General features: G+C 26.3%; 2 protein-coding genes across 4 annotated transcripts in view; one reads left to right on the forward strand and one right to left on the reverse strand.

Moving 5' to 3' along the window:
• LOC111037125 (glutamate receptor 1-like) overlaps window positions 1-22,239 on the forward strand; it is a 182,551-nt gene that overhangs the window by 95,934 nt on the left and 64,378 nt on the right. The window contains exons 3-4 of the mRNA XM_022319501.1: window positions 19,076-19,203; window positions 22,063-22,192. Of these exons, the coding sequence (XP_022175193.1) occupies window positions 19,076-19,203; window positions 22,063-22,192 (258 nt within the window). The remainder of the gene's footprint in view (window positions 1-19,075; window positions 19,204-22,062; window positions 22,193-22,239) is intronic.
• Window positions 1,144-10,323, reverse strand: LOC111037126. 3 transcript variants are annotated; one of them, XM_022319502.1, is made up of 13 exons: window positions 10,060-10,323; window positions 6,718-6,840; window positions 6,435-6,446; window positions 5,903-6,061; window positions 4,527-4,694; window positions 4,286-4,465; window positions 4,053-4,217; window positions 3,742-3,990; window positions 3,463-3,672; window positions 2,152-2,397; window positions 1,988-2,092; window positions 1,594-1,799; window positions 1,144-1,177 (listed from the first exon to the last, which is right to left on the reverse strand). In XM_022319502.1, exons 2-13 carry the CDS (start codon window positions 6,838-6,840, stop codon window positions 1,168-1,170), a joined length of 1,833 nt encoding a protein of 610 aa, XP_022175194.1. In that variant the 5' UTR covers window positions 10,060-10,323; the 3' UTR covers window positions 1,144-1,167. The 3 variants fall into 3 exon arrangements, with proteins under 3 accessions (XP_022175194.1, XP_022175196.1, XP_022175197.1); XM_022319504.1 differs by having other exon boundaries at window positions 10,206-10,322; XM_022319505.1 differs by lacking the exon at window positions 6,435-6,446 and having other exon boundaries at window positions 10,060-10,321.

Genomic DNA, 22,239 nt, shown 5'->3' on the forward strand with positions numbered 1-22,239 from the left:
TTTAACTGAGAAATCATTTTAATATAATATAATATTATTATATGTATATGATGGTAATTGAATTTTTTTTAAAATTTATTATTTTAAATATTTTCATATAAATATACCGACACATTTATCTACGGATTTTTTTTACCGCGATTCGAGAAAAAGGTATGCTTAAAAATAGCTCAATAACAATCAAAATATCATCTGGTACAGCAAATGATATGTGCCATAAAATGAATTGTACAAAATTTGTAGTTTTACAAAAAAAGTGTAAGTACAAGAAAAATGGAAAAAATTTTTTTTACGCTTTCTTCGAAAGCTAATACTAATGTATAGACTATAGAGTATAGGTGCATAAGTACATTGTGATATTATATTAGCGTTTATATTACATAATATAAATTATGTTTATAATAAATATAGCTGCCTATTCTTGATATTTGTTGAGTTGTTCATGCGAAGATAAAAATCAAATTATACTTTTACAGCGCATATGATGCATTTACTTAAAATAAAAATAATAATTTGTATCTAACTTCAGATGTGTCTATTAGAGATACACTAAATAGGCTATAACTTTTAAATAAAAAATTTCCTAAATGTTTACAAACAATAGAAAAAAAATAGGTCAACCCGTATAGTAGTGGCCACTAATTGTTGACTGTTTATCATTTGATTAATTAATTTAAGCTAGGTACTATTTAAATATGTATTTACTCTTTTATTGTTATGTAGTTTATATATTTTATTCAGTATGGTGTATGGCGTTTATTAAATAAAATAAAAGTATGTTGATTTAAAATTTATCACCCAATAAATCGACTGAACAGTCTAAGGGTTCCAGCGGAGGAAAAGTTAGGAACATTTTGAGCTCGAAGCAATTGAATTAAGTCACTGGATTAGTTAAATCAAGAACAAATATCTTTATTGATCAAGTATATTCAAAATATATAAAACCATTTGTTCTGCATAAATTTTGTTTGTTTATTTTTTGTACTCAAGTTTTACACTTTTTAAAAATATTTATATAAATTGGAAAATAACTATTACATATTAACATAAAAATTGGTAGACAAATTTTTAAATATCAAAATATTTAACTGACAAATTAATAAATACTTCACTTATGAATTATGAGTAAGTCTTAAATGTAAATTCTGATTATGCTTTCTTAAAAGTTCAACAAACACTGAAAAAAAAAATGAATTAAATATTTGTATAGGTACCTACTCACATATTATTTTTAATTGCAAAAATGTCGAATGAAGTTTTCAGACAATTTTCAATTCTGTTGTACCAGGTATATTAATAAATTCTAGCCATGTTAACACTATATTACTAGTCAGACAATATATCAATTACATTAAGATTTATGAACCATCGCAAAGCTGAAAGCTATTGAAAAAGTAAACAATATTTTTATTCAATATAGAAATATTATTTAATAATTTATATAGGATATTTCATTATGAAAGCTGGATTTAATTTGCTAGGTATTTTTTGTTTTGTGATGGCAGACCAGTTTCTTTCATCATTGTTATCTATAAACTCTCCACAATAAAATGCTGTAAAGGACATTTTGTTTATATAATTTATTTAATTTACCTTTGATATAATTGGGTGTTAAAAGACAATCGATTTGGATTTTGATCATCAGCATCAAATATTTCAACTACTTGAATACCATCACTATTAGTCGAAATAACGAATACATCCAAAGATTTTTCAGTGATCATTTCATACAATGCTCTGGACCGAGATTGATCTATAAGATTCTCCGGTGGGAATAAATGAAAAGACACTTTTAAAGCCTATAAAATCATAAAAGTAGTTAGTTAATATTTGAAAAATAAATTTTGCTAAAAGTACAATATACTATTGTTGCATAAATATCTAACTCCATAAAATAAATGATAAGATATACTTGAAAATATTTTTGTACGCTTTTAAGAGAGAATAATATAAATTTCTTGAAGCATAATATCAGGTAAGTTATTACCTGAGGGCCGATTGAAGACAACAATAAATCAAATGGCTGTAAATCGATAAATTTATCTTGATCAATAAAACCATAGTTACCATAGTCTATGAAGTATACTTTGAACTATAAATAGACAAATATATTAATACATATCAATATTACTGCGTATAAAAATAACTGACCTTTTGATCAGTAAATATAAAATCATGGACTACGGCTCTGCTCCACAAATTAAGATCTGGGCATTTAACAAGATATAATTTATGAGGTGAGATGCTGGTTTTGGAATACAGATTGTCAAGAGGTCGAGAGGCTGAAATAGAATCCAATATAGATTCCATAATTGTCAATGTCTCATTTGGTGGATGTAAATATAAATAACCATCAGCAACATACGTGAGACTAGCTTTTTCACATTTTTCATTAATCTAGAAATTGTTTTGAAAAGTAAATTAAGGATTCAATGTAGTGCACTTTTAAAAGTTATATGAAGTCTTAGAACAAATATTACGAGACAAAACATATTATTGTAATATTATATAATACATTACTTGTATATTAAAGTAATATTTATAGTGTTTCATTTATTGTATTCAAATATTAGAAGTTGTTAAGAATCTCAAAAGATCTAATTATAATATAAAAAATAATGAATAGTATATACCTATGAAATAGATTATTCAAGTAATATTTCAAATATTTTAATTATAGCCTCTAAATAAAAATATATAATTGAAAAAAAATACACATTGTAAGTCATAATAGTAAATTAGTTATTCATTAGGTTGCTTAAGAGGACGTTATATCCGCATGTGGTGTCCCCGTCTTATAAGAGCGTAACATATTAAATTTTACATTCAGCAGATCACGTTTAGCTCAGTTAGCTTCAAAATTAGAGTAAATTGACCTCTTATCAAAATTAAAGGTAAGATTACTACGGAGGGCTTCTCATGGGCTTTTTATTATAATTTAATTTTAAAGAGAGTTATGAGTATTTTAAGTTGTACAAACAATTTACAATTTTAAAATAGCCCTCTGTAATAATCTTACCTTTAATTTTAATAAGAGGTCAATTCACTCTAATTTTTAAGCTAACTGAGCTAAACATAAAATTTGATATGATACGCACTTGTAAGATGGAGACAACACATGCGGGTATTAAGTCCTCTTAAATCTACAGCTATTTTTGTATATGTAATGATAATTTTGATAAAATTAATGATATTCATGATTATTTCAAATATTTTGCCTTTTGTTAAATGTAGTTTTAAAATGCTATTGACTACTTTTTGTTGTTGTGTTATTTTCAACAATAATGAACAAACAGTACGACATACAATGTCATATTCCATTCAAGATTTAAATTTAATTATTATATCATACTATTATCAATCATTAAAATCACTTGTTTTCAATGGTTATTTGAAATACATATGAACCAGTTATTAGACATTTAATTGATTAGAAATATATGAGGCAAAATGTTGTAATACTTTATCAAAATTGGTTTTTTCTGTAATGGCTTTTCTAATCAAATCATTCATATTAGACTTTCCATCATACAATGTGACCAATGGAACATCACATTCAATATCATCTGGTACTAAAGTGAATTCTTTTCCAAATAACATTTTATGAAACAGCTCATTAGCAACTTGAAAATAAGGTGCAAAAAATAGAGATGTTAAAGCACATTTTACAGCCTGAGAACATATTAATACAATATAAGTTTAGAATAATTGGTTACTAACAATACTATTTTGTGAACTCACTTGCGAAGACACTTTTAGAAACTTTGGAGGCAAAAACATAACATTACTTTTAGTAACACACCACTCCATGCCCAAATCAATAAATATTCCAGTAACACTATCATCTTCAATTTTAATGACTTGAAATCTATACCATTCTTCTTGTATTTGAACTGCATACACATCAGAAACCTCAATGCTAAACATTTTAATAAAATGTTTTGATTCACTTGGCATGTTCATCAAATTAAATAAAGTGTCATAATCGTCCTATAAAAATTGTTTCTTTTAAACCAGAATACTAATTAAAAAAGAAAATAGCTTATAATTACATTAATACTGTCATGAACAAAAAGAACCCAAAATGTGTAATTACTGTCTAGACTAGCGACAGTTACACTTCTTTCAGTCTTATCAACAAATTTCATAATTGGTAAGTTCTCACAAAATTCAGTCACAGAAGTATCCAAAAGATCTGCAGGTTTTTTTTTATCAGCCTTTAAACAGTCAATAAATATTATACAATTTAACATTTTAAATTACATTTTTTTAAATGTGTACATACGGGTGAAGCATCATAGTATAAAATGGATTTATTCTGATTAGGTAGATCTTCAATTACAATATTTGTTGTTAACTGACTGAGTAGAACTAACCAGTTTGAAGGTAATTGCTCACTATATACTTCTTTATAAATATCTTCCACTTTATCACAGAAAAGTCCAGCATAATTTTTTTGTAATTCCTGTAAATAAGCACACTTAAAATAAATTACAAGTATTACAATAACAAATTAAAAATCAGACCTTCTCCAATCTTTCAGCAACAATAGAAATATCTTGAGTGAAGGGAATATTTTTAGAACTATGAGTCTTCTTCAGTAGAACTAATGCATTACGTGCAGCTACCTGTTCAGCCACTTCAGGAAGGGAATATTTTTCCGGGAATGAACTAGCAAGAGACACATTGCCTAGCTAGAAGTCAGACATTATTGTTTACTTTCAAAACAGAATATAAGTAATATACAATTTGAATGATGAGTTTAATGTTTTAATGTGTATTATACATGTAAATGAATACATATTATTTAGATATTTGTTGAGTATGAAGGAACTAAGGTTCCTAAACAAAAATTCAGCTCAAAAGATGACCAAACTATGCCTCCCGTTTAGGTCTGTAGCAGTTTGAAATAGGTACACCATATAAAAAAAAAAATATAGTTGAATTTTTTTTTTTAAGCTAATTTAATACTTTAAAATCATTTTTTATTAGGGACTTAAGTATAGGTACACTTTATAATAAGTGGGTAAATAGGTATTTTGGTTTTTCACAAAATACATGATAGGCTATCATTATATTTGTGTTATAGATGCTTTCACCCGATTTAAGAGGTAGCTGATTGATAATAATAAAATTAACATATTGCTTAATAGTTAGCGATATTGTGCCGGATGCATATAACTAATGAATAAATTGTTATGGAATTAATAAAAACTAAAAGAGATAGTAAAAAAATTATGGGTAATTTTGAACATAATGTAAAAAACCCCCTTCAAATGGATATACGTTGAGATTGTATGCAAAAATCTAAAAAACAGTGATAACAGTTGTCGAGGAGGTATCACAACTAATTGAAATATTGAAGTCTTAATGAAGTAGGTATATCAAATTATTTTACTATTTTGTCACCAGGGGTCAAATTGTTTAATTGGGGGAGGGGGGGCTTCTAATTATAGAGTAAGAAATATATAGATATGCCATATTGTATGTACTCTATGCAATAGTTTTGAAATGCAAAAAAGATGGTTAAAAAGTTAATATAAAATTATAAAAACACAATTTTGTAGTATATTGTTTAAATAATATTTTCTCATTATTTATTCTCCATATAATATGTACAGTTATACAAACTTGATAATACTACTAATATTTTGTTTTTATTATTTGGTCATTATGCTCCCCCATTTTGCTTGCTTCACTTGAGTTAACTTATACCCACCACTTGCCCTTTAATCACATTTTATCCAACAAATGTGAAATAAATTTCTTACTATGGATATTGACTACTCAAGGGGATAGTACCCATGTTTACAATAAAAACAAAGTGTACTGTATTGTATTATATAACATAAATTTATATTTCTACACAAAAGTATAATAATAGATAACTACATTAAATTACCTTAATATTGGCATAATGAGCAGGTATATTTGATTTTGATTTACATTTAAAAACAGTAAATTCAACTTTCCCTAAATTCATTTCTTCCAAGTATGCATGTAGTGCTTTTATATGATCAATACCATTATATTTTTGGATATCATGATCAATATTATCAGTCTGAAAGTAAAATTAAATTTTTTTTCAAGAATTTAAAAATTGAGCATTTATTATTGGCAACAAATTATAGTATATTATTAGCTACCTGAATTAAATGGATAAATCTATTATATTTTACATCATTTTAGATGAAAAATATTTATTTTAATTATATTGTATTAGGTATAATATGAGTAAAATAAATAAGTTAGTGTAATTATTCTGTTGTAGTAATTCCCATTGCTATCACTAACAGGTGGTTTTTAAAACTACCAATTATTTATGAAAGGTAATAAACTATTATATTCTATGCCACATTATAATATTACACCTTACAGTTAAGCTATACGTAGTTACTATCTGGTACTATTATTCATTATGAGTTTTTACTTACTAATTTTAAGACCTGCAAAAATTTTAGAAGTTTAATTTATTAAAATTATGTAAGCATTAAAATTGTTCATAAAAGCAAATATTTGTACTGTACTAAGTTGAATTTATAAAACTAGAATTTTAGAATATTTTTCTTCTATTTCCCAAATGTCCAAAAATATTTACATAATTAGTTGAACATATTTGTAGATTTTACACATGTTTAAAATGCATAATTTATATAAAACAAATATTTCATTTTATTATAATTTTGAGAAATCTAAAATATGTTGTTGTAGACTTACTGGATCATCACTAAAAGTGTACTTTGCTCTATGATGACCGTGTTTAATGTGTTCCTTTATATTTATACTAATATCATTATCACTGTTTTTCATCCACTTGTCGCTTTTATTAGAACTTGACATCTGAAAAAAAAAACAATGTTAATTTTTAGATAACTGTACTTAAAATCGGAACTTTATTTTATATCTAACACTAATCTTTTTTTTTTTTTGAAGTTAAGCATGCTGAAAACAGTGATGAAGTCAAAATTTGGAGTTTGGACTTACATATCTAATTTTAATATTATAGCTAATATTGATATATATATAGTACATTCATATACAACCGGTGTAGTCACTCGCTTGCTCAGACAATTAAAATCGAAAACATCCCATGACCTGTTGTGTAAAACCATTTTGGGTTGGTTAGCTCGACTTTAAATAGCTATAACTTCAAAACTAAGCCTGACCACCAATTTTTTACTTCAGCATGATTCACTACATATCACAACCCAAATTGCAAAAAAAAAGTGTCTTGTAGAACAGAAATATAATTTTAAATGCTTTATATGGATATTGTACATACATTATTAGGTATGCATATACCTATTATATAAAATCTGCATAAGAGTCAATAACTATTTAAGTGCACTTATAATTATTTATTTGTTATAACACATATGTGCTCAGACTTTTTTCACTGGGCATGGTTGTACCTTAAAATATGATCAATACAAAAAATAACTCTTCTCATAATGCAAATATAAATATAAATTTAAAAACAAAAATTAACATGAAATAACTTATTTTTTGGTTTTAGATATTTTAATTTGAAACATTTGCATTTTGATTTCATATCACTAAAATAACCACATAAAAATCTATTAAAATATTATCATATTTCTAACAATAAATTATGACAAAATCATAATCTATATAAATATATAATAAGGTAATAAAGAAGAGGCTAGAATGTTCTGTGACAAAACCCAAGATTCTCAAAAAAATGGTAGGTTTCAACATGAGTTGACAATCTATTTTATTATTTATAGATATACTTATCTCTGGTGATTATGATATATTGACCCGCGGTAATTTTATTATAAAATGTAATTAATATCTGATTTCGTCTCAACTCTCAATATTTTTATAAGAATTAATAATTTTTTTTTTTTTAAATTCTTGTCATTAACTAAGAAACTAGAACTACTTATCTTAGTTCATGTCAAATCAAAACATATCCAACTATAAACTGATCAAACTAATTATGATAACTTTACATGACTGCATAGTGCATGGAATGCCATGACATACCCAGTCTTCCTCACACCTATGTTACAATATAAAACATTTATAATGTCACTGGTTGTAGTGGAATATCAGGGGTTTAATGCTTTAAAATTGAATATCCTGGCTAAATTAAAAAAAAAAAAGTATGAAAGTACAAAAATTCCCATTTTTGTTGAATTTTGATAAATGTTTTAATTATAATGACCACGTAACTATATATGGACTATATTATTGGAGGTTTGAACAAATATGTGCCATAATAGAGCATAATATTAAACAATCGGGGTCAAATTATTTGTAGGATAAAAAACAAACCATGCAACAGTATAAACAAAAATACAACAGTTGTTATAAAAACAAATAATTTACAAGCCAAAATTACAGTTTTTTTTAAATATGTAATACACTTTACTTTTTAATAATGCAATTAGAATTAAAATTGTTTGATATAAATATAATATAATGTACTTTTATAACCTACCTAGTTACTGACTTTGATAGGTTAACATTTTTTATATATTTATTATTTTTCCTGGTCTGCTGAACATCATTATAAACAATTTCTACTATTTATTACAATTGGTGAATATTAAAATATATACCTATAATATGTAAGAATGTTTGAAAACTGTGTGTTAAGATATTGCATTTCATTATCATTAATTTTAATACTTACTAATAAAAGTATGAAATGAATACAAGAAATTTTAAAAGAGAAAAACACAACAATATAATAAAATACAATAACTGACGTAAAACCAATAGACTGCAATATTCATTTGAAATTTACATATTATGTAATTAAAGAATGAAAAAAAAACTTTTGATAAACTTTATTAAAAAACGTCAATCAATAACAAATATACAAGCATATTAATATTGTTAACTATTTTCTCTACCAAATGTTGAACAATTTCATTGATATAATAAGGGTACTAAACCTAGGGTTAACAAAAATCTTAGGACATTTGAACTGTTCTTTTCTTTTTTTAAATGTAAACTATAAAGTATGTAGGTAGGTTAGAAGTAAGTACCTACCTACTGTTTTAAGCTGTTTGTGTTTGATTTTTCAAAGTTATGAATTAAAATATTAGAAAAACAAAATTGGGTTGGTGGTTATATTTATACCTCTGAATAGGTAAATAATTTAATAATCCTGAGTAAATAAGTTACCTATCTCGTTAAAAGGATTATAGGTACTCAGGATTAATGTAGGTATTAAAGTCTATATTATTTTCTATAACTTGAAGTATTTATTTTATTATCTAGGTCCCTTCATATTATATTTCATTATAGACGTTATAATGTTCAAGGTTTAATACAATTTTGGTTTCTCATTTTGGTAATTAATATATTATATTTGCCTTAGAGTAACTATTTCAGATTCTCCCATGAAAAAAGGATTTTATTATTTTCTAGTACCTAGTAAAGATCTGGTTAGCATAGTATTGATTAACCAAACCAATTCAAATATGACATAGGTACACACATATTGATTAGTATACAATTTATATTATATAGGTAGGTACCTAATATATAATATACTTTTAAAGTAGGTATGTAGATTGTAAGTATCAGTAAAAATGTAAGTGTGAAACTAAAGAAACTATTATATCAAGTAAAAACTGAAAGAATTCTGTTTGAAAAAATACATTCATAGTGATATCAGATGAGTCATGATCAGATACGTTCCCAATAGCTTAAAATCCGTAACATAAGACATTTTTAATAAAAATCCAATTCAACATCGAAATGATGAACGACAAGTGGATTATAGCAAAAATTAAAATATAATAATAACGACTGACGACACATAACGAGAAGGCTCCTTCATACAAATCCTCAATACCGGTCGCGATACAATTACATCGCGTGTGGCATAGGTATACTTTCTGTTCACGCTCCGTGAAATATCACAAACCACGAAATTTTTAGACATTTTTGCATGTAAGCACGCGTATTACATACGGATTTAATAATATATAAATGTGCATGCACCAACAAAACAATAGTTCATATACTAACACGCGTATAGCCGCCGACATAACGGTCACTAAACAGGTACTCACTTACCTCGTTATTATTAAAAATAAAACGTGCAACAGTAACGGAACGAGTGAAGGCAAACGCTGTTGAATACTTAAACGGACTTCCAAAACTCAAAAGTTAATGTACTTTAGAATATTGTAATTATTTGTCAAATTGGTTTGTAGTGATACCTTGCTGGCTTGCTCCGTGTAGTAGACTTATAAGCTCAGGGGACAGTAGTTGTAGTGAGCGCGAGCCTCGAGCAGTCGTGCCAGGTGCCTTCGTCGGATATCAGACTCTGTAAGGAAATACATGAAAATAAAAATTATTTTTATTCAAAGACATAAGCACTGTACATGCGGAAATGCTATCCAACTTTTGAACAGTGTGACCACTACTCTCCGAAAAGCCTACTTATATTATTGTCACGTGACACATTAAAAATATTAATTGTTGATGGTTTTGGCGCCCGTCTTGGACATAACATTATTATACCTAATAACTAATGTTAATTTATTATAACACTGAAATACTGAATGCTATAGTCTAGAAATTATAATTTATACATTACATAAATTCATACAGTCAGTTCTATTTAATGCGATTACATTTTGACATTTTAGTGGTGCTCATTCTGATCGTACTAAACGATTAGAAGAATTTGTTGCAGGTAGGTAACACTATACCACAAGTAGGTACGTTTTGATTTCGGGATTTATAAAAAATTATTTTAGTTTTAAATTAACGGATTTAATAAATCCAGTGAATTGTTGAGCCCACATGGCCTTGATATGATTTATAATAATATTATAATAATAGGTATCGTAAACCAGTACGTATTGTAATGGATGGGTAACTTTTTTTAGATTACCTACGTATCGATCAAAAATCTAAGTTGATCAACCGTTTATTAATATGGACAAATAGGCACATCGCACATGTCACCGGTAATCGGTATACCTTCCTATTAGGCAACTGCTCAACCATGTCGTGGACTAGCAATTGTCAAAAACTCAAAACCAATTTTACGTAATTGTATTCCGTGATGAGCGTGTACAGTTAGGTATACCACAGAAGTACAGATTACAGAACAATACAGAATAGACACTCGATTAGAATTGTGTGGATTTACGTATTCCTATGGTATGACGTATTAGACTCTAAAAGTTGTACCGTATCCGTATTCTGGGGGGTAGGAAAAAAAATTGAGGAAAAACTGGAATTTTTACAGAAACCCGGTTTTTGACAAAAATTGATTTTGGTTTTTAATGTAACTCTAAAAAAAATATAGTAGATACATGACATTTTTACTGAATAATTATTATTGCAATTTCTATACACAATACAATTTTTAAAATATTTTGACTCTTGTTATTTATAAGCATATGAAATTGTCGATTATTATTTGTTTTTTTAAACTAATGCCGGCATAAAATTTTGAAAAAACTTGAAAATGTAGTACAAGGAGCTTCGTAAGTTGTTGTTAGAAGAAATTAAAAAAAAAATTCAGCTTAAATCCACAATAATTTTTCATGAGACAAAATTCGTAAAAATGATTTGAAGAATTTGAAAAATTGAGTTAGAAATTCAAAAAAATTTTTTATTTTTATTTCTTAGATTTAATTCAAGATTCCTTATAAGTTTGTCTACCTTTATCGAAAAAAAAAAAAATTCTACCTTAAAGTCAAATTTAATTTTTAAGACAATGGATAATATTCAATCCATTTTTCATACAGCAATTTTCTTATTTTGTTGTAGCTCAAAAACGAAAAACGGCAGATACTTGAGATTTACATCACAGAATAATTCTGTTATTCTGTGTTTACACCATATATTTATTTTATAAATTCATATACTTAATAAAATGTAGGAAATATTTTGACTCGTTTTGAGGTGTTTAAGGACGTTTTAAATTTTATATTTTTCATTTTTTTTTCTACACGTGTCGATAATATTTTATTTTTCGGGTAAAAAATTTTGAACTTTTAATACAAGGCTCCTGATTTATATTTACAATATGAGTTGAAAAATATTAAAAATGCATAGGCCGGATTTTTTTTTATTAGAATTTAAATTCAAGTTTTGGTAAAATTTATGTCATTCAAAATTTACAAATTATTTAAAATGTTCAACTTTTATAACTAAGGGTTGACAATTTAAAACGAAGTCTTACCTAAGAAGGTTATTCTGTAACCAAAAACTCTAAAAATATATCACAGTTTTTTTTCTGTTGTTTTGTGTTTAAATGTGGACGAAATTACATATTAAATAATCAATAATAATGATTTATGTTATTTTGTTGCGAATTAAAAATGTTGGTTGTGGGTACTTGAAACTTTTAAGTATATTATTATTTGTTATTACACAATAACTTTTAAAATATATTTTTTCTGGCAAACATGGATTTAATCTATTGAGAAGTACTAATACTAACTAGTAAAATAAATTACTTTAATCACAATAATATCATCAAATATACTAAGTATACTCAGTAATGTTATAGGCTGACAGAATCGTTTTTCGAATCCAATGATTTTATATCATTGAATTCAAATTTAACACCATCCATTACAGTGACCCCCTTGTAATCTAGTGTACATCAGAGCGACATCTACATACCTGCTCTTTCTTAATGGATATACTAATTTCGTCTCATATCTGAAATATTTAGTTATACAAGTTCAGTCCGTTTTATATTTTATATTAGGTATTTTTTGTAAGTAATTGTATACTATACTATAGGTGTATAAAATGCACGACTAAAATAACGTCGACAATTGAATTATTTAAATTGAATACAATTATATTATTTAGAAGTAGAGATAATAATAATATTATGATTTCCTTTATCTAATCGAATACAATTTTCAGCCGTTATTTGTGCTTGTCGGTGCCATTTAATATATTAAAAATAGATAGTATGTACTGTAAAAAGGTAAAATATCAGTTGTTAAAAATTAGTTTATATTTTGTTTTCACAAAGAATTGAATGACAATATTGAACGTTGGAAGTGTATTTAAAAATATTGCAAATCATATATAAAAATGAGTAATGTAAATTTATAATAATTTTTACCATCGTTTTTTTTTATTTTAATAAAGTATATGGTACTTAAAATACATTTTTACATCAGGGAAAAATAAAAAAATTGTCTTCGAAAATTTAGGTCATAGCCATGATAGAACTGAAGAAACTTATTTAAATCGTCAAAAACTTAATAATAAATTAATAAGAAAAGCTGTTGATAATAATTGTGAAAACCCAGCAAAACTTATCCGTAAAGAACTTTCTAATCATGATGTTAATACTATTACCTCTAATGATATAGACTTAATTAGAAAAAGTATCCATCGTGAGAGGTCTTACATATTATTATAAAAACGATAAATAAACTATTGAAAAATATAATAACTATATTGAAAAATAAACCTGACTTTCACTGTAAAATATTTACTGAATTTTCGATTTTTACATTATATTACGACTAAATTATAAAAATATACTAATATTATGAATATTTACCTATATTTTTTGTGTGCATTTCATGATAACAATATTTATATAAATTATTACTATTAAATTAAGAAAATGCGCAAATATTGTAGTAAACCTTATTTTTTTTTATATTATGGACGGAATTAGTATAATCTTTTTTTCTGAACTGAGACTGAATTGGTACCTTTTTTTAATCGGGATTGGATTGATATAAAAAAAGGTTCTTAGGACGGAACTTGGATGCCCCGGTCCAACCCGCAGCCCACAATAGGCTTTTTTTTCGTTCCCCTTAAAAGAAATATGCAGTACATATTATATTTAATAACTGTTAACTGTTAAGTGTGATAAATTAAACAAAAAAAAAACAAAGGTGATGGAAGATGGAGCAGCGGAAGTCGGTCATTTGGCCAACTAATACCTAGGTACCTAATATTAATAATATTTAGGTAGATATACTATAATGTGATAACTATTGTGTGTTACCTATATTATATTTTTAAAATATGTTTGATATAAACTTACATCTGATTAAAATATAATTTTACTTTTGGCGGCCCTCCTGGTAATTTTAAATGCGTATAAGACCTGTAATATGTGTAATATGTGTTGATATGTGTGTACTTGTTAAATAGCAAATAGTAGGATTACCTTGCTACTTATACAATATTGAATATTTGTCAACATTTTATTACCCGGGAACTAGACCACAAATTAAGTATACATTTTGGAAGTGTTCCGAAGAGTGGACCACAAATGTATAACACAAAATATAAGAATATTATTATATGACATTTTTTAATTACAGTATCTATACATAATTTAAACATTTTTTTTTTGAATAAATATAAAATATACAATTAGGTAGATACATAAAATTAGTAAAATAATTTTTTTTCAATTACTTAAAAATGCAATTATTTTTTTAAAATAATGCAATACAGAGTTGACAAATTCAAATCTGTTTTTTTCTCTTCGTATTTTTAAATTTCATTAAGAATATAATGCTTTCGAATTAAAGTACGCATTCCCTGGCTTTTAATGTTCTTATGCTACTAATTTTAATATAAACGTCTGATTGGAGTTATTTTGCTTATTGGATTTAATAAAAAAAATAGTGGCTCAATCATCGGGTTCTACTGTTATAAATTGCCTCCTATTCACATTGTAAGTAAAAAAGGTTAATATTTTATACTACCTACACTAGTTGCCTAAAATTAAAAAAATACTAGTCTTAGTATTATTATATACATTTATACAAATAATTTACAGCCTTTAAAAATAATAGTATAATAAATATTGGTCAATAAAAAAATCATTTCTTAGTATTATAAAAAATTAGGTAGATATAATATGTAATTTTTTTATTGAACTTAAGCCCGGCGACAAAGGCTATTAGCTGTTGTAGGGGTTATGAACTATAGTAGGGGTAAGGTTGGTACGATAAGTTGTTTTTAACGTTGTTACAGTTGTTATGGTAGGTAGCAAACACGTGTATCTGTGGCATGGTTTTTAACTTCTATGAACCCGGGTGGTCACCCATCCGAGAGCTAGTAGCTGTGTGGTCGTTACTTACTCCCAGTCGCATTCCGCGACTGGTAGCAGCCAACGCGCCACGCCAAGCCACAATATGTAATTTATAATATGTTTTAATCGTTTAAGGATCAATTATACATTTATTAGATATCCGACCATTGAGAGGCAACTAGTTCTAACAACTAGACCTTATTCATTTACGACAAGGTATGAATGTCTGTTATAGTAATACTTAATAGTGAATAGTTAAATGTCAAACGCATCAACTTGTAATCCAAAAATTCGATTAATAAATAACCATTTTAGTTTTTTGATACTAATGTCCAATGCCAAATAATAGCGAATAATACAAAATGATTTACTAGGATGCTCACCATAGGCGCAATTAGAGTAAAAAAATTGAGGAGGCTTCAGCCCCTCACATACATTTTTTAATAACTGTCTCTCAGAAGCTTTTTTTCTACCCTTTACCCTCTATAAAAAATGTGCTTATTGGAAGGCAAGTAAAATTTAAAAATAAATAATAAAACAATAATTCACTTTTAAGAATAGATAACCGATTTAATTTAGTTTTTTACATTTTATATTCTTATTTTTCTATTTTTTTTAGCAAATGTATTTAAAATAATTTCAGTGTCAACAATAATATCTCCTCAATATTAAGTATTGCCAATTTTGAAAACCGTTCTTGTGACATAGTAGACCTGAGATAATTATTTATTCTTCTCGTCTCAGAAAATGACCGTTTGCAAGTAGCCGAACTGACCGGAAGAGTGATAGCCAATTGAATCATTTTAAAAAGATTTGGAAACGTATCTTTAGATATATTTTCTTTGATGGTTAAATAGTTAGAAACTCCTTTTATCATATTTTTCAAAACAGTCATAACACATTTAAAATCATTAGGGATGACTTCAAACAAATTCTGTTAAGTAAAATACAAATATACAATTTTTGAATAAAATAGGTACTTGAAAAACATTAATTATATAAAAAAAAAACCTTATATTGATTTATAAGTAATTATGATTCCTCAAAGTCTAATTTTAACATGTTATCTACACACGTTGCAATTTGAATACTCTCTTCAGAAAATCTTTCTTTCATTTGACATATTATTGTATCTATTACTGGATAAAAAGCATGTATCTTCCAATATGATTTTGGTTCTAATGTAGTGGTACTTGTATTAAGACCATGATTATAATGTTATTACTAAAAAAAGAATAATAAAAATTTATTTTATTCATTTTTTCAGTAGTAATCAAATATTTTTTTTATTTATCAATATAATAATATAAAGTTCTGTATGATTTTTGGGGGGCTTTGAATGTTTTTGAGGGGGCTTAGCCCCTCCAGCCCCCCTCTAATTGCGCCTATGATGCTCACCCTCATTTTTTCATTTTTTTATTTAATAATGACTTATTAAAACTATGTTTTTTGGAATTTTTAATCATATTTAATGACCATAATATTATAAGCTGTTGGAGGTTTTTCGTTCTGTGTAATGATCTTGTGGCGATACAAACTTCTTTTTTCTGTAAACTATACAGTGGTTAAGTTCTAATAAATAATTCAAAAGAGTAGTTTATGACTTATTAAAATGTATATTGTATACTAAAGATAATAAATGTTCTTAAAATAGATCTAATATTATAATATCAGATTAGTACATTTTATTTTACTGGCCAATTTTTATAAATCATATATATTAATATATTTATATAAATTACTAGGTAACATTTTCAAATGACCATAGCCCGGGCCCCTTGTATGCCTAAATATTCCAAACCCGTTGTCACGAATGACCCTGTATCCTTAGAACACTAAGTTAAATAATTCAAAAAATACTTGTTCGAATTTTGATTTTGATACGTCAACATTTTTAGAAAAATGATCTGCTAAATAATGTACTGTTTAAAATTGAGTTGTCATTTGAAAACAGAAGTTTGTATCTTCACAGTACACTCCTTAAGAAATTTTCAAGATAATTTTAAATATAGTCTTTATTCTTTATAAATACTTATATTTAAATATTCTAAAAATACTTTGAATAGCTGCATTATTGAAGACGAAAAGGGGGGTAACCATGCTTAGTGAATCACTCTGTATTTAAATTTTTGTCACTGGTTTCAATATTTCATTTTTATACTAACTATAGTGACTTACTTTTTGAGTGATATTTAAAGTACAATGAAGACTTGACCATAATTTATTTAATTCATGAAAAAATAAGTACAACGCTTATAAGTTATAATGAACTGTAGGTACACTTATTTAATTATAGTATAGTATAAAAATTCATTACCTATTCAAAAATATCGCATATGTACAAAAACAATTTTAAAATCGCCTCGTCTGTCTGCCCCCTCCCCCCCCCATAAATATACACAGAGTTTTCATCATTATAATATTAAGAAGTTGTGCTCTGTGTACCTTTATTAGGGTATTAGGTAGTTTAGGAAGTACTCACCTAGTTGTTCTGGTCCGTCACTGTATATTTTTATTTTTGGTTTTGAATGTTCTTTATTTACTTGTCAGTTCCGGTCAACAAATTTAAACTATTGCCAGATGTTATATGTTAGAACAAGAATTATAATAATATGATATTATTTCCAAACCTCTCATGACATATAAATACTCAGCTTACAAACATTAAATATTTACAATGGTAGTGATGAGGGAATGCAATGTTGATACATAGTTGCAATGGAAAAATGAAGTACCTAAATAAATAATACGGACAAGCTGAATTATTGAGAAAATAGTGTTTGTATTTTTCATATTATACCTACTATTCCAATGTTATTTTCAAAAATACTTCCTCATTTTTTATAGTTTGTTTATTATTTATATCAAAATATTTCCACAATGACCAATAATTGTCATAGGGAGTATAAAAGTCCATCCATCAATTTTTCGGTTAGACGGTTTATTTTTATTTATAAATGTATACATTTACTATATATATTATAGTCATGAATCGGACGTTATCTGCTATAGTCTATATTATATAGAAGGTATATTTATAATTTATTTTTTTGGGGGGGTGGGAAGAGGGGAGAACAGGAGATTTTTAGTATTATGATTGTAGATTAAGAAATAAAAAAAGAATATTTCTTACCTTTTTTGAATTATGAAGATTGAAGGTATAAAAATATTTTTAAAAGACAAAAGTAGACCATCTCCAAACAATTAAGTTGAATAAAAATATTTGACATCGATATTATACAGAGATCAGACACACAGACAGTAACTGAGTTTTGATTGAACTATGATTGATAAGTGACTATAAGTACTGTTTGTTGTACAGTATTGTTTTTTTGATAGACGTTCTTGTCAATGAATATTGGCCCAGTGATGTATTTTTAGTTTTTAATTACCTGACGTTTTCTTCATATTTATTTGACTACAATAATTTATGAGGTTAATATTTATATTAAATGGCTAAGATTGATGTTAGTGTACTTAAATATAATTGTTATATAATAAAAAAAATATACTAATATCATGGCTAATTAATAAATAATATTGCACTGTGTTTCTAAATTGCTAGCAAAATTAGTTTTTAGGTAGAATTGAGTGAGTGGTTTTCTCGCGACAGAACAGAGTTGCGTGCGTGTTTTTTTGTGACAGAACTGATTTGCGCGAAATATCAGTAACATATTTCATATTTAGTATAAATTATCATTTTTTTTTGGTATACAGTGCGACATTGAAGATTAAAAAAAAAATTTTTTTTTTTTTTATTCTTCAAGAAGATAATGGGCCCCACTGAACATGTAATCGTGTATTATAATATAGGTCCTTAATATGAAAGTTACTAATCATATGCCAACTAATTAAAATATAACAGCTAACTAGTAGCTGATAAATAGGTAACAATTGTAGATGGTTGCCCAAACTCCAAGCAAAATATATCTCATTGTCATACGATGTGTAGACTGTCTAAACTTGAGTAAAACTACCTATTAAGCTCTTCCCCAGTTGCCTTTGCCCTGTTTTATTTGTTTATTGTTATTTTTTTTTCAGTTTGTATCCAATTTTCGCGAGGTGTTTATTCCATGTTGGGAAGTGTCAGCCCAGATTCATTTGATACGTTACATTCCTATAGTAATACATTCCAGATGCCATTTGTGACTCCATGGTTTCCTGAGCAAGTAAGGAAATACACAAAACATTTTTTTTCTATTTGTTACTTACATGCTTTTTTGTACCTATATATAAATTATAGTCATATAGAGTCGTAATTATGTATTGTACTAGCCACTAGGTATATTGTTGTAATTTAAAAATCATTAACAATATACTCTCAAAAAAAGATATATGCTAAGCATGAATACAAATATAGTTTTTGATAGAGTTTTGTTTGGAAAAAAAAAAAATGTCGATGCAGAAGTTGTGTTAATAGATACATAGCTATTTATAGAAATTAAAATACCAAGACAGATTTCTTATCTCTACATTAAAATAGAATACATTCGAAAAATTATTTTGATTGGTGTTTAGAATACTAAAAAAATGATCAAATATGATAAGTTATTATATAACATTTTAAATTAATAAATTACTTTACTATTAATTTGTAATTTTCCATGTTTTTTTTTCCAAAAATCGTAAGCGTTTATAAAAATGTACAGATATGTTTTGCACTATAGTTTTTATTTATTTTTATATTTTTACAATACAATTGGTTACTAATTAAAACAATAAGTAAAAAGATGGATGAATTTATCGCTTGAAAATAAGACGAATTAATGAATACTTACAATAAAGGCACTTTGCCAGTTACTCATATACATAGGTAACACTATATTTTTAACTTGTACTTCATATCTTAAAAAAAATGTCTGTGTTAGATGGATGATTTCGATTGTACCTACTACATCATTGAATAGGTCATTGACTGACTATTAGATGGCTCTATATTAGTACTCTGCTATAGTCATACTTGTATCTAGACTTTTATGCTGTCATTGTGTATATAAAACAATAATATAGGTACGTAATGGCGAAAAGTTCAAAGTTCCCATACTAAATATTTTTTGAATAACAACAAAATCACTAAAATTGTTTAAAAAAATGTATTATTTTGTGTTTAAATATCTAATTTTGTCACAATTTAAACTCCATATGTCTATAAAAAAATTGTACATGAAATTTAGATATTTTTATTTTTTATGCTAGGTACTCTAAAAAAAACTTATGAGGGATCTTGAGAAATTATCAAACACATGTATCATTGTACCTTAATTTATAAACTACCCTTGTTGAACCTTTAAACTATCTGTAGCTTACGTCCTCCACTCTAATTTAGAAAAAATCAACCATATACACTTTCAATTCTTATAAATAATAACTAGAAGAAACCAAGACATACTTATTTTAATTATCACACATAAATTGAAAAAACAAAGTCAAATATTTAAAATAAGGAGAAATTTCACAGAAAGACACACAATATTTTTAAAAATATGTGAAGCTAATATGAATATTTAGTGAACATTTCAAGTCACTACGGTTATTTATTTTTGAATGAAGTTGAGTAAAAGTTCTTATTTTTTTCTGACTTTTTTTTTGTTTTTCCGGAAAGATCAATTCGAGTAAGTATTTGAAAAGCACTGAAAATTTTCACATTGGACCTCCTAAAAGTACCAAATACACGCAATTTTCTATAAGAAACTACCTTTTAAGTGTACAACATTTTTACTTGCTCCAAAAATAGGCGGCGCTCGTGAAACACATACAAAGAAAAACAAACATCATTGTTATATAAATATATTTATCATTTTGCATATAATTTATTTATTTAATTCTTCAATTTAAATTTCAATAGTTGAAAGAAATTTAACATGCCAGTGTAGTTAGCTTATATTTTAATTTTTACAAAATTTTATATAACTAGGGTTGGTACTCTCGGAAATTCTCGAAACGTTCCTTCGGGGAATTTACCAAGGGTTTTCGTGAATTCAACAAATTAAAGTATGCATTTGTATTAGTTAATTTTTTTATAATACCTAGTTGTCCTAGTTATATGTTTATAATTAGTTATTAAAATTTACTTATTAAGATCATTTTGATTTTAAAGATACATCCTAACTATTTTTTCTGTTTTATTATAACTATTACCTTCAAAATAAATGCAAGTAGGTATTTAAATTTTAAATAATTTAATACCCAGCTACTTTTATAGGACTATAATATGTGCCTATATTAGAAGTGCGGGGAGTACATTTTCACTTCCAGTATAATATAGTTGATTTAAGATTATTCAGTATTAATTTAATACTTTAAGTTCTTTTATCGTAGATAATTTAACTTGATAATATTTGAATGTTAATGTTATGTGTACATTACCTTATTTTTTTTTGTTGTCAAACTTTTGTTAGGTATACCTATTTTAATTACTAGTTTTTGATCGATTAAATATATTTTTGGTAAAATTAGTTTAACAAATAACTTAACTTCCCGTGTAAGATTGTATTTGAATATCTAATTGAAATATGCCATAAATTTACGCAATGAATAATAAGTAGAATGTAGTTGGTTATTGCACATTTTTCGGTTTTTTATGTCATTCTTGACTATTCCCAAGGATTCCTGGGAATTCCCTTTAAGTTAAATTCTCTGCAATTAACCATCCAACTAACCATTTTTAATTATATTAAAATGTGCATGAAAAAATGTTGTATACGGAAAATGCATATTACCTATATTCTATATATTTTAACTGTTGTGAATTTTCGACAACTAGAGAAAACCCTATTGTATTTAATTGATAAATATTTCTTAACTTATCATTGAACATCATAATTTTTGAAATTATAAAGCGTATAAACCTTTACTAAGAGTGTTTGTATTTACTGAAAGGTATATAATATTATGTTTTTTTGCATGTTTCAACCGGCATAATTTAAATTATGATAATATATTAATAATTAATATCATCAAGACTGAAATTTGTATAAGTTATATTTTTTTTATAATACAGCCTTAATTGTTATTATAATGTGTTTCAGGTATTATCACCCTCATCGGGAATGTTGGATTATGCGGTCAGCCTTAGACCAGACTACCACCGTGCCATATTGGATACAGTTCGATATTATGGTTGGACCAATATAATTTATATGTATGACTCACATGATGGTAAGTGAATACATTGTTAATTTAGCGAGGCGATTTTAATATTTTAT

Source organism: Myzus persicae, unplaced genomic scaffold, assembly GCF_001856785.1.
Source record: "Myzus persicae strain clone G006 unplaced genomic scaffold, MPER_G0061.0, whole genome shotgun sequence".
NCBI classification, from domain to species: domain Eukaryota; kingdom Metazoa; phylum Arthropoda; class Insecta; order Hemiptera; family Aphididae; genus Myzus; species Myzus persicae.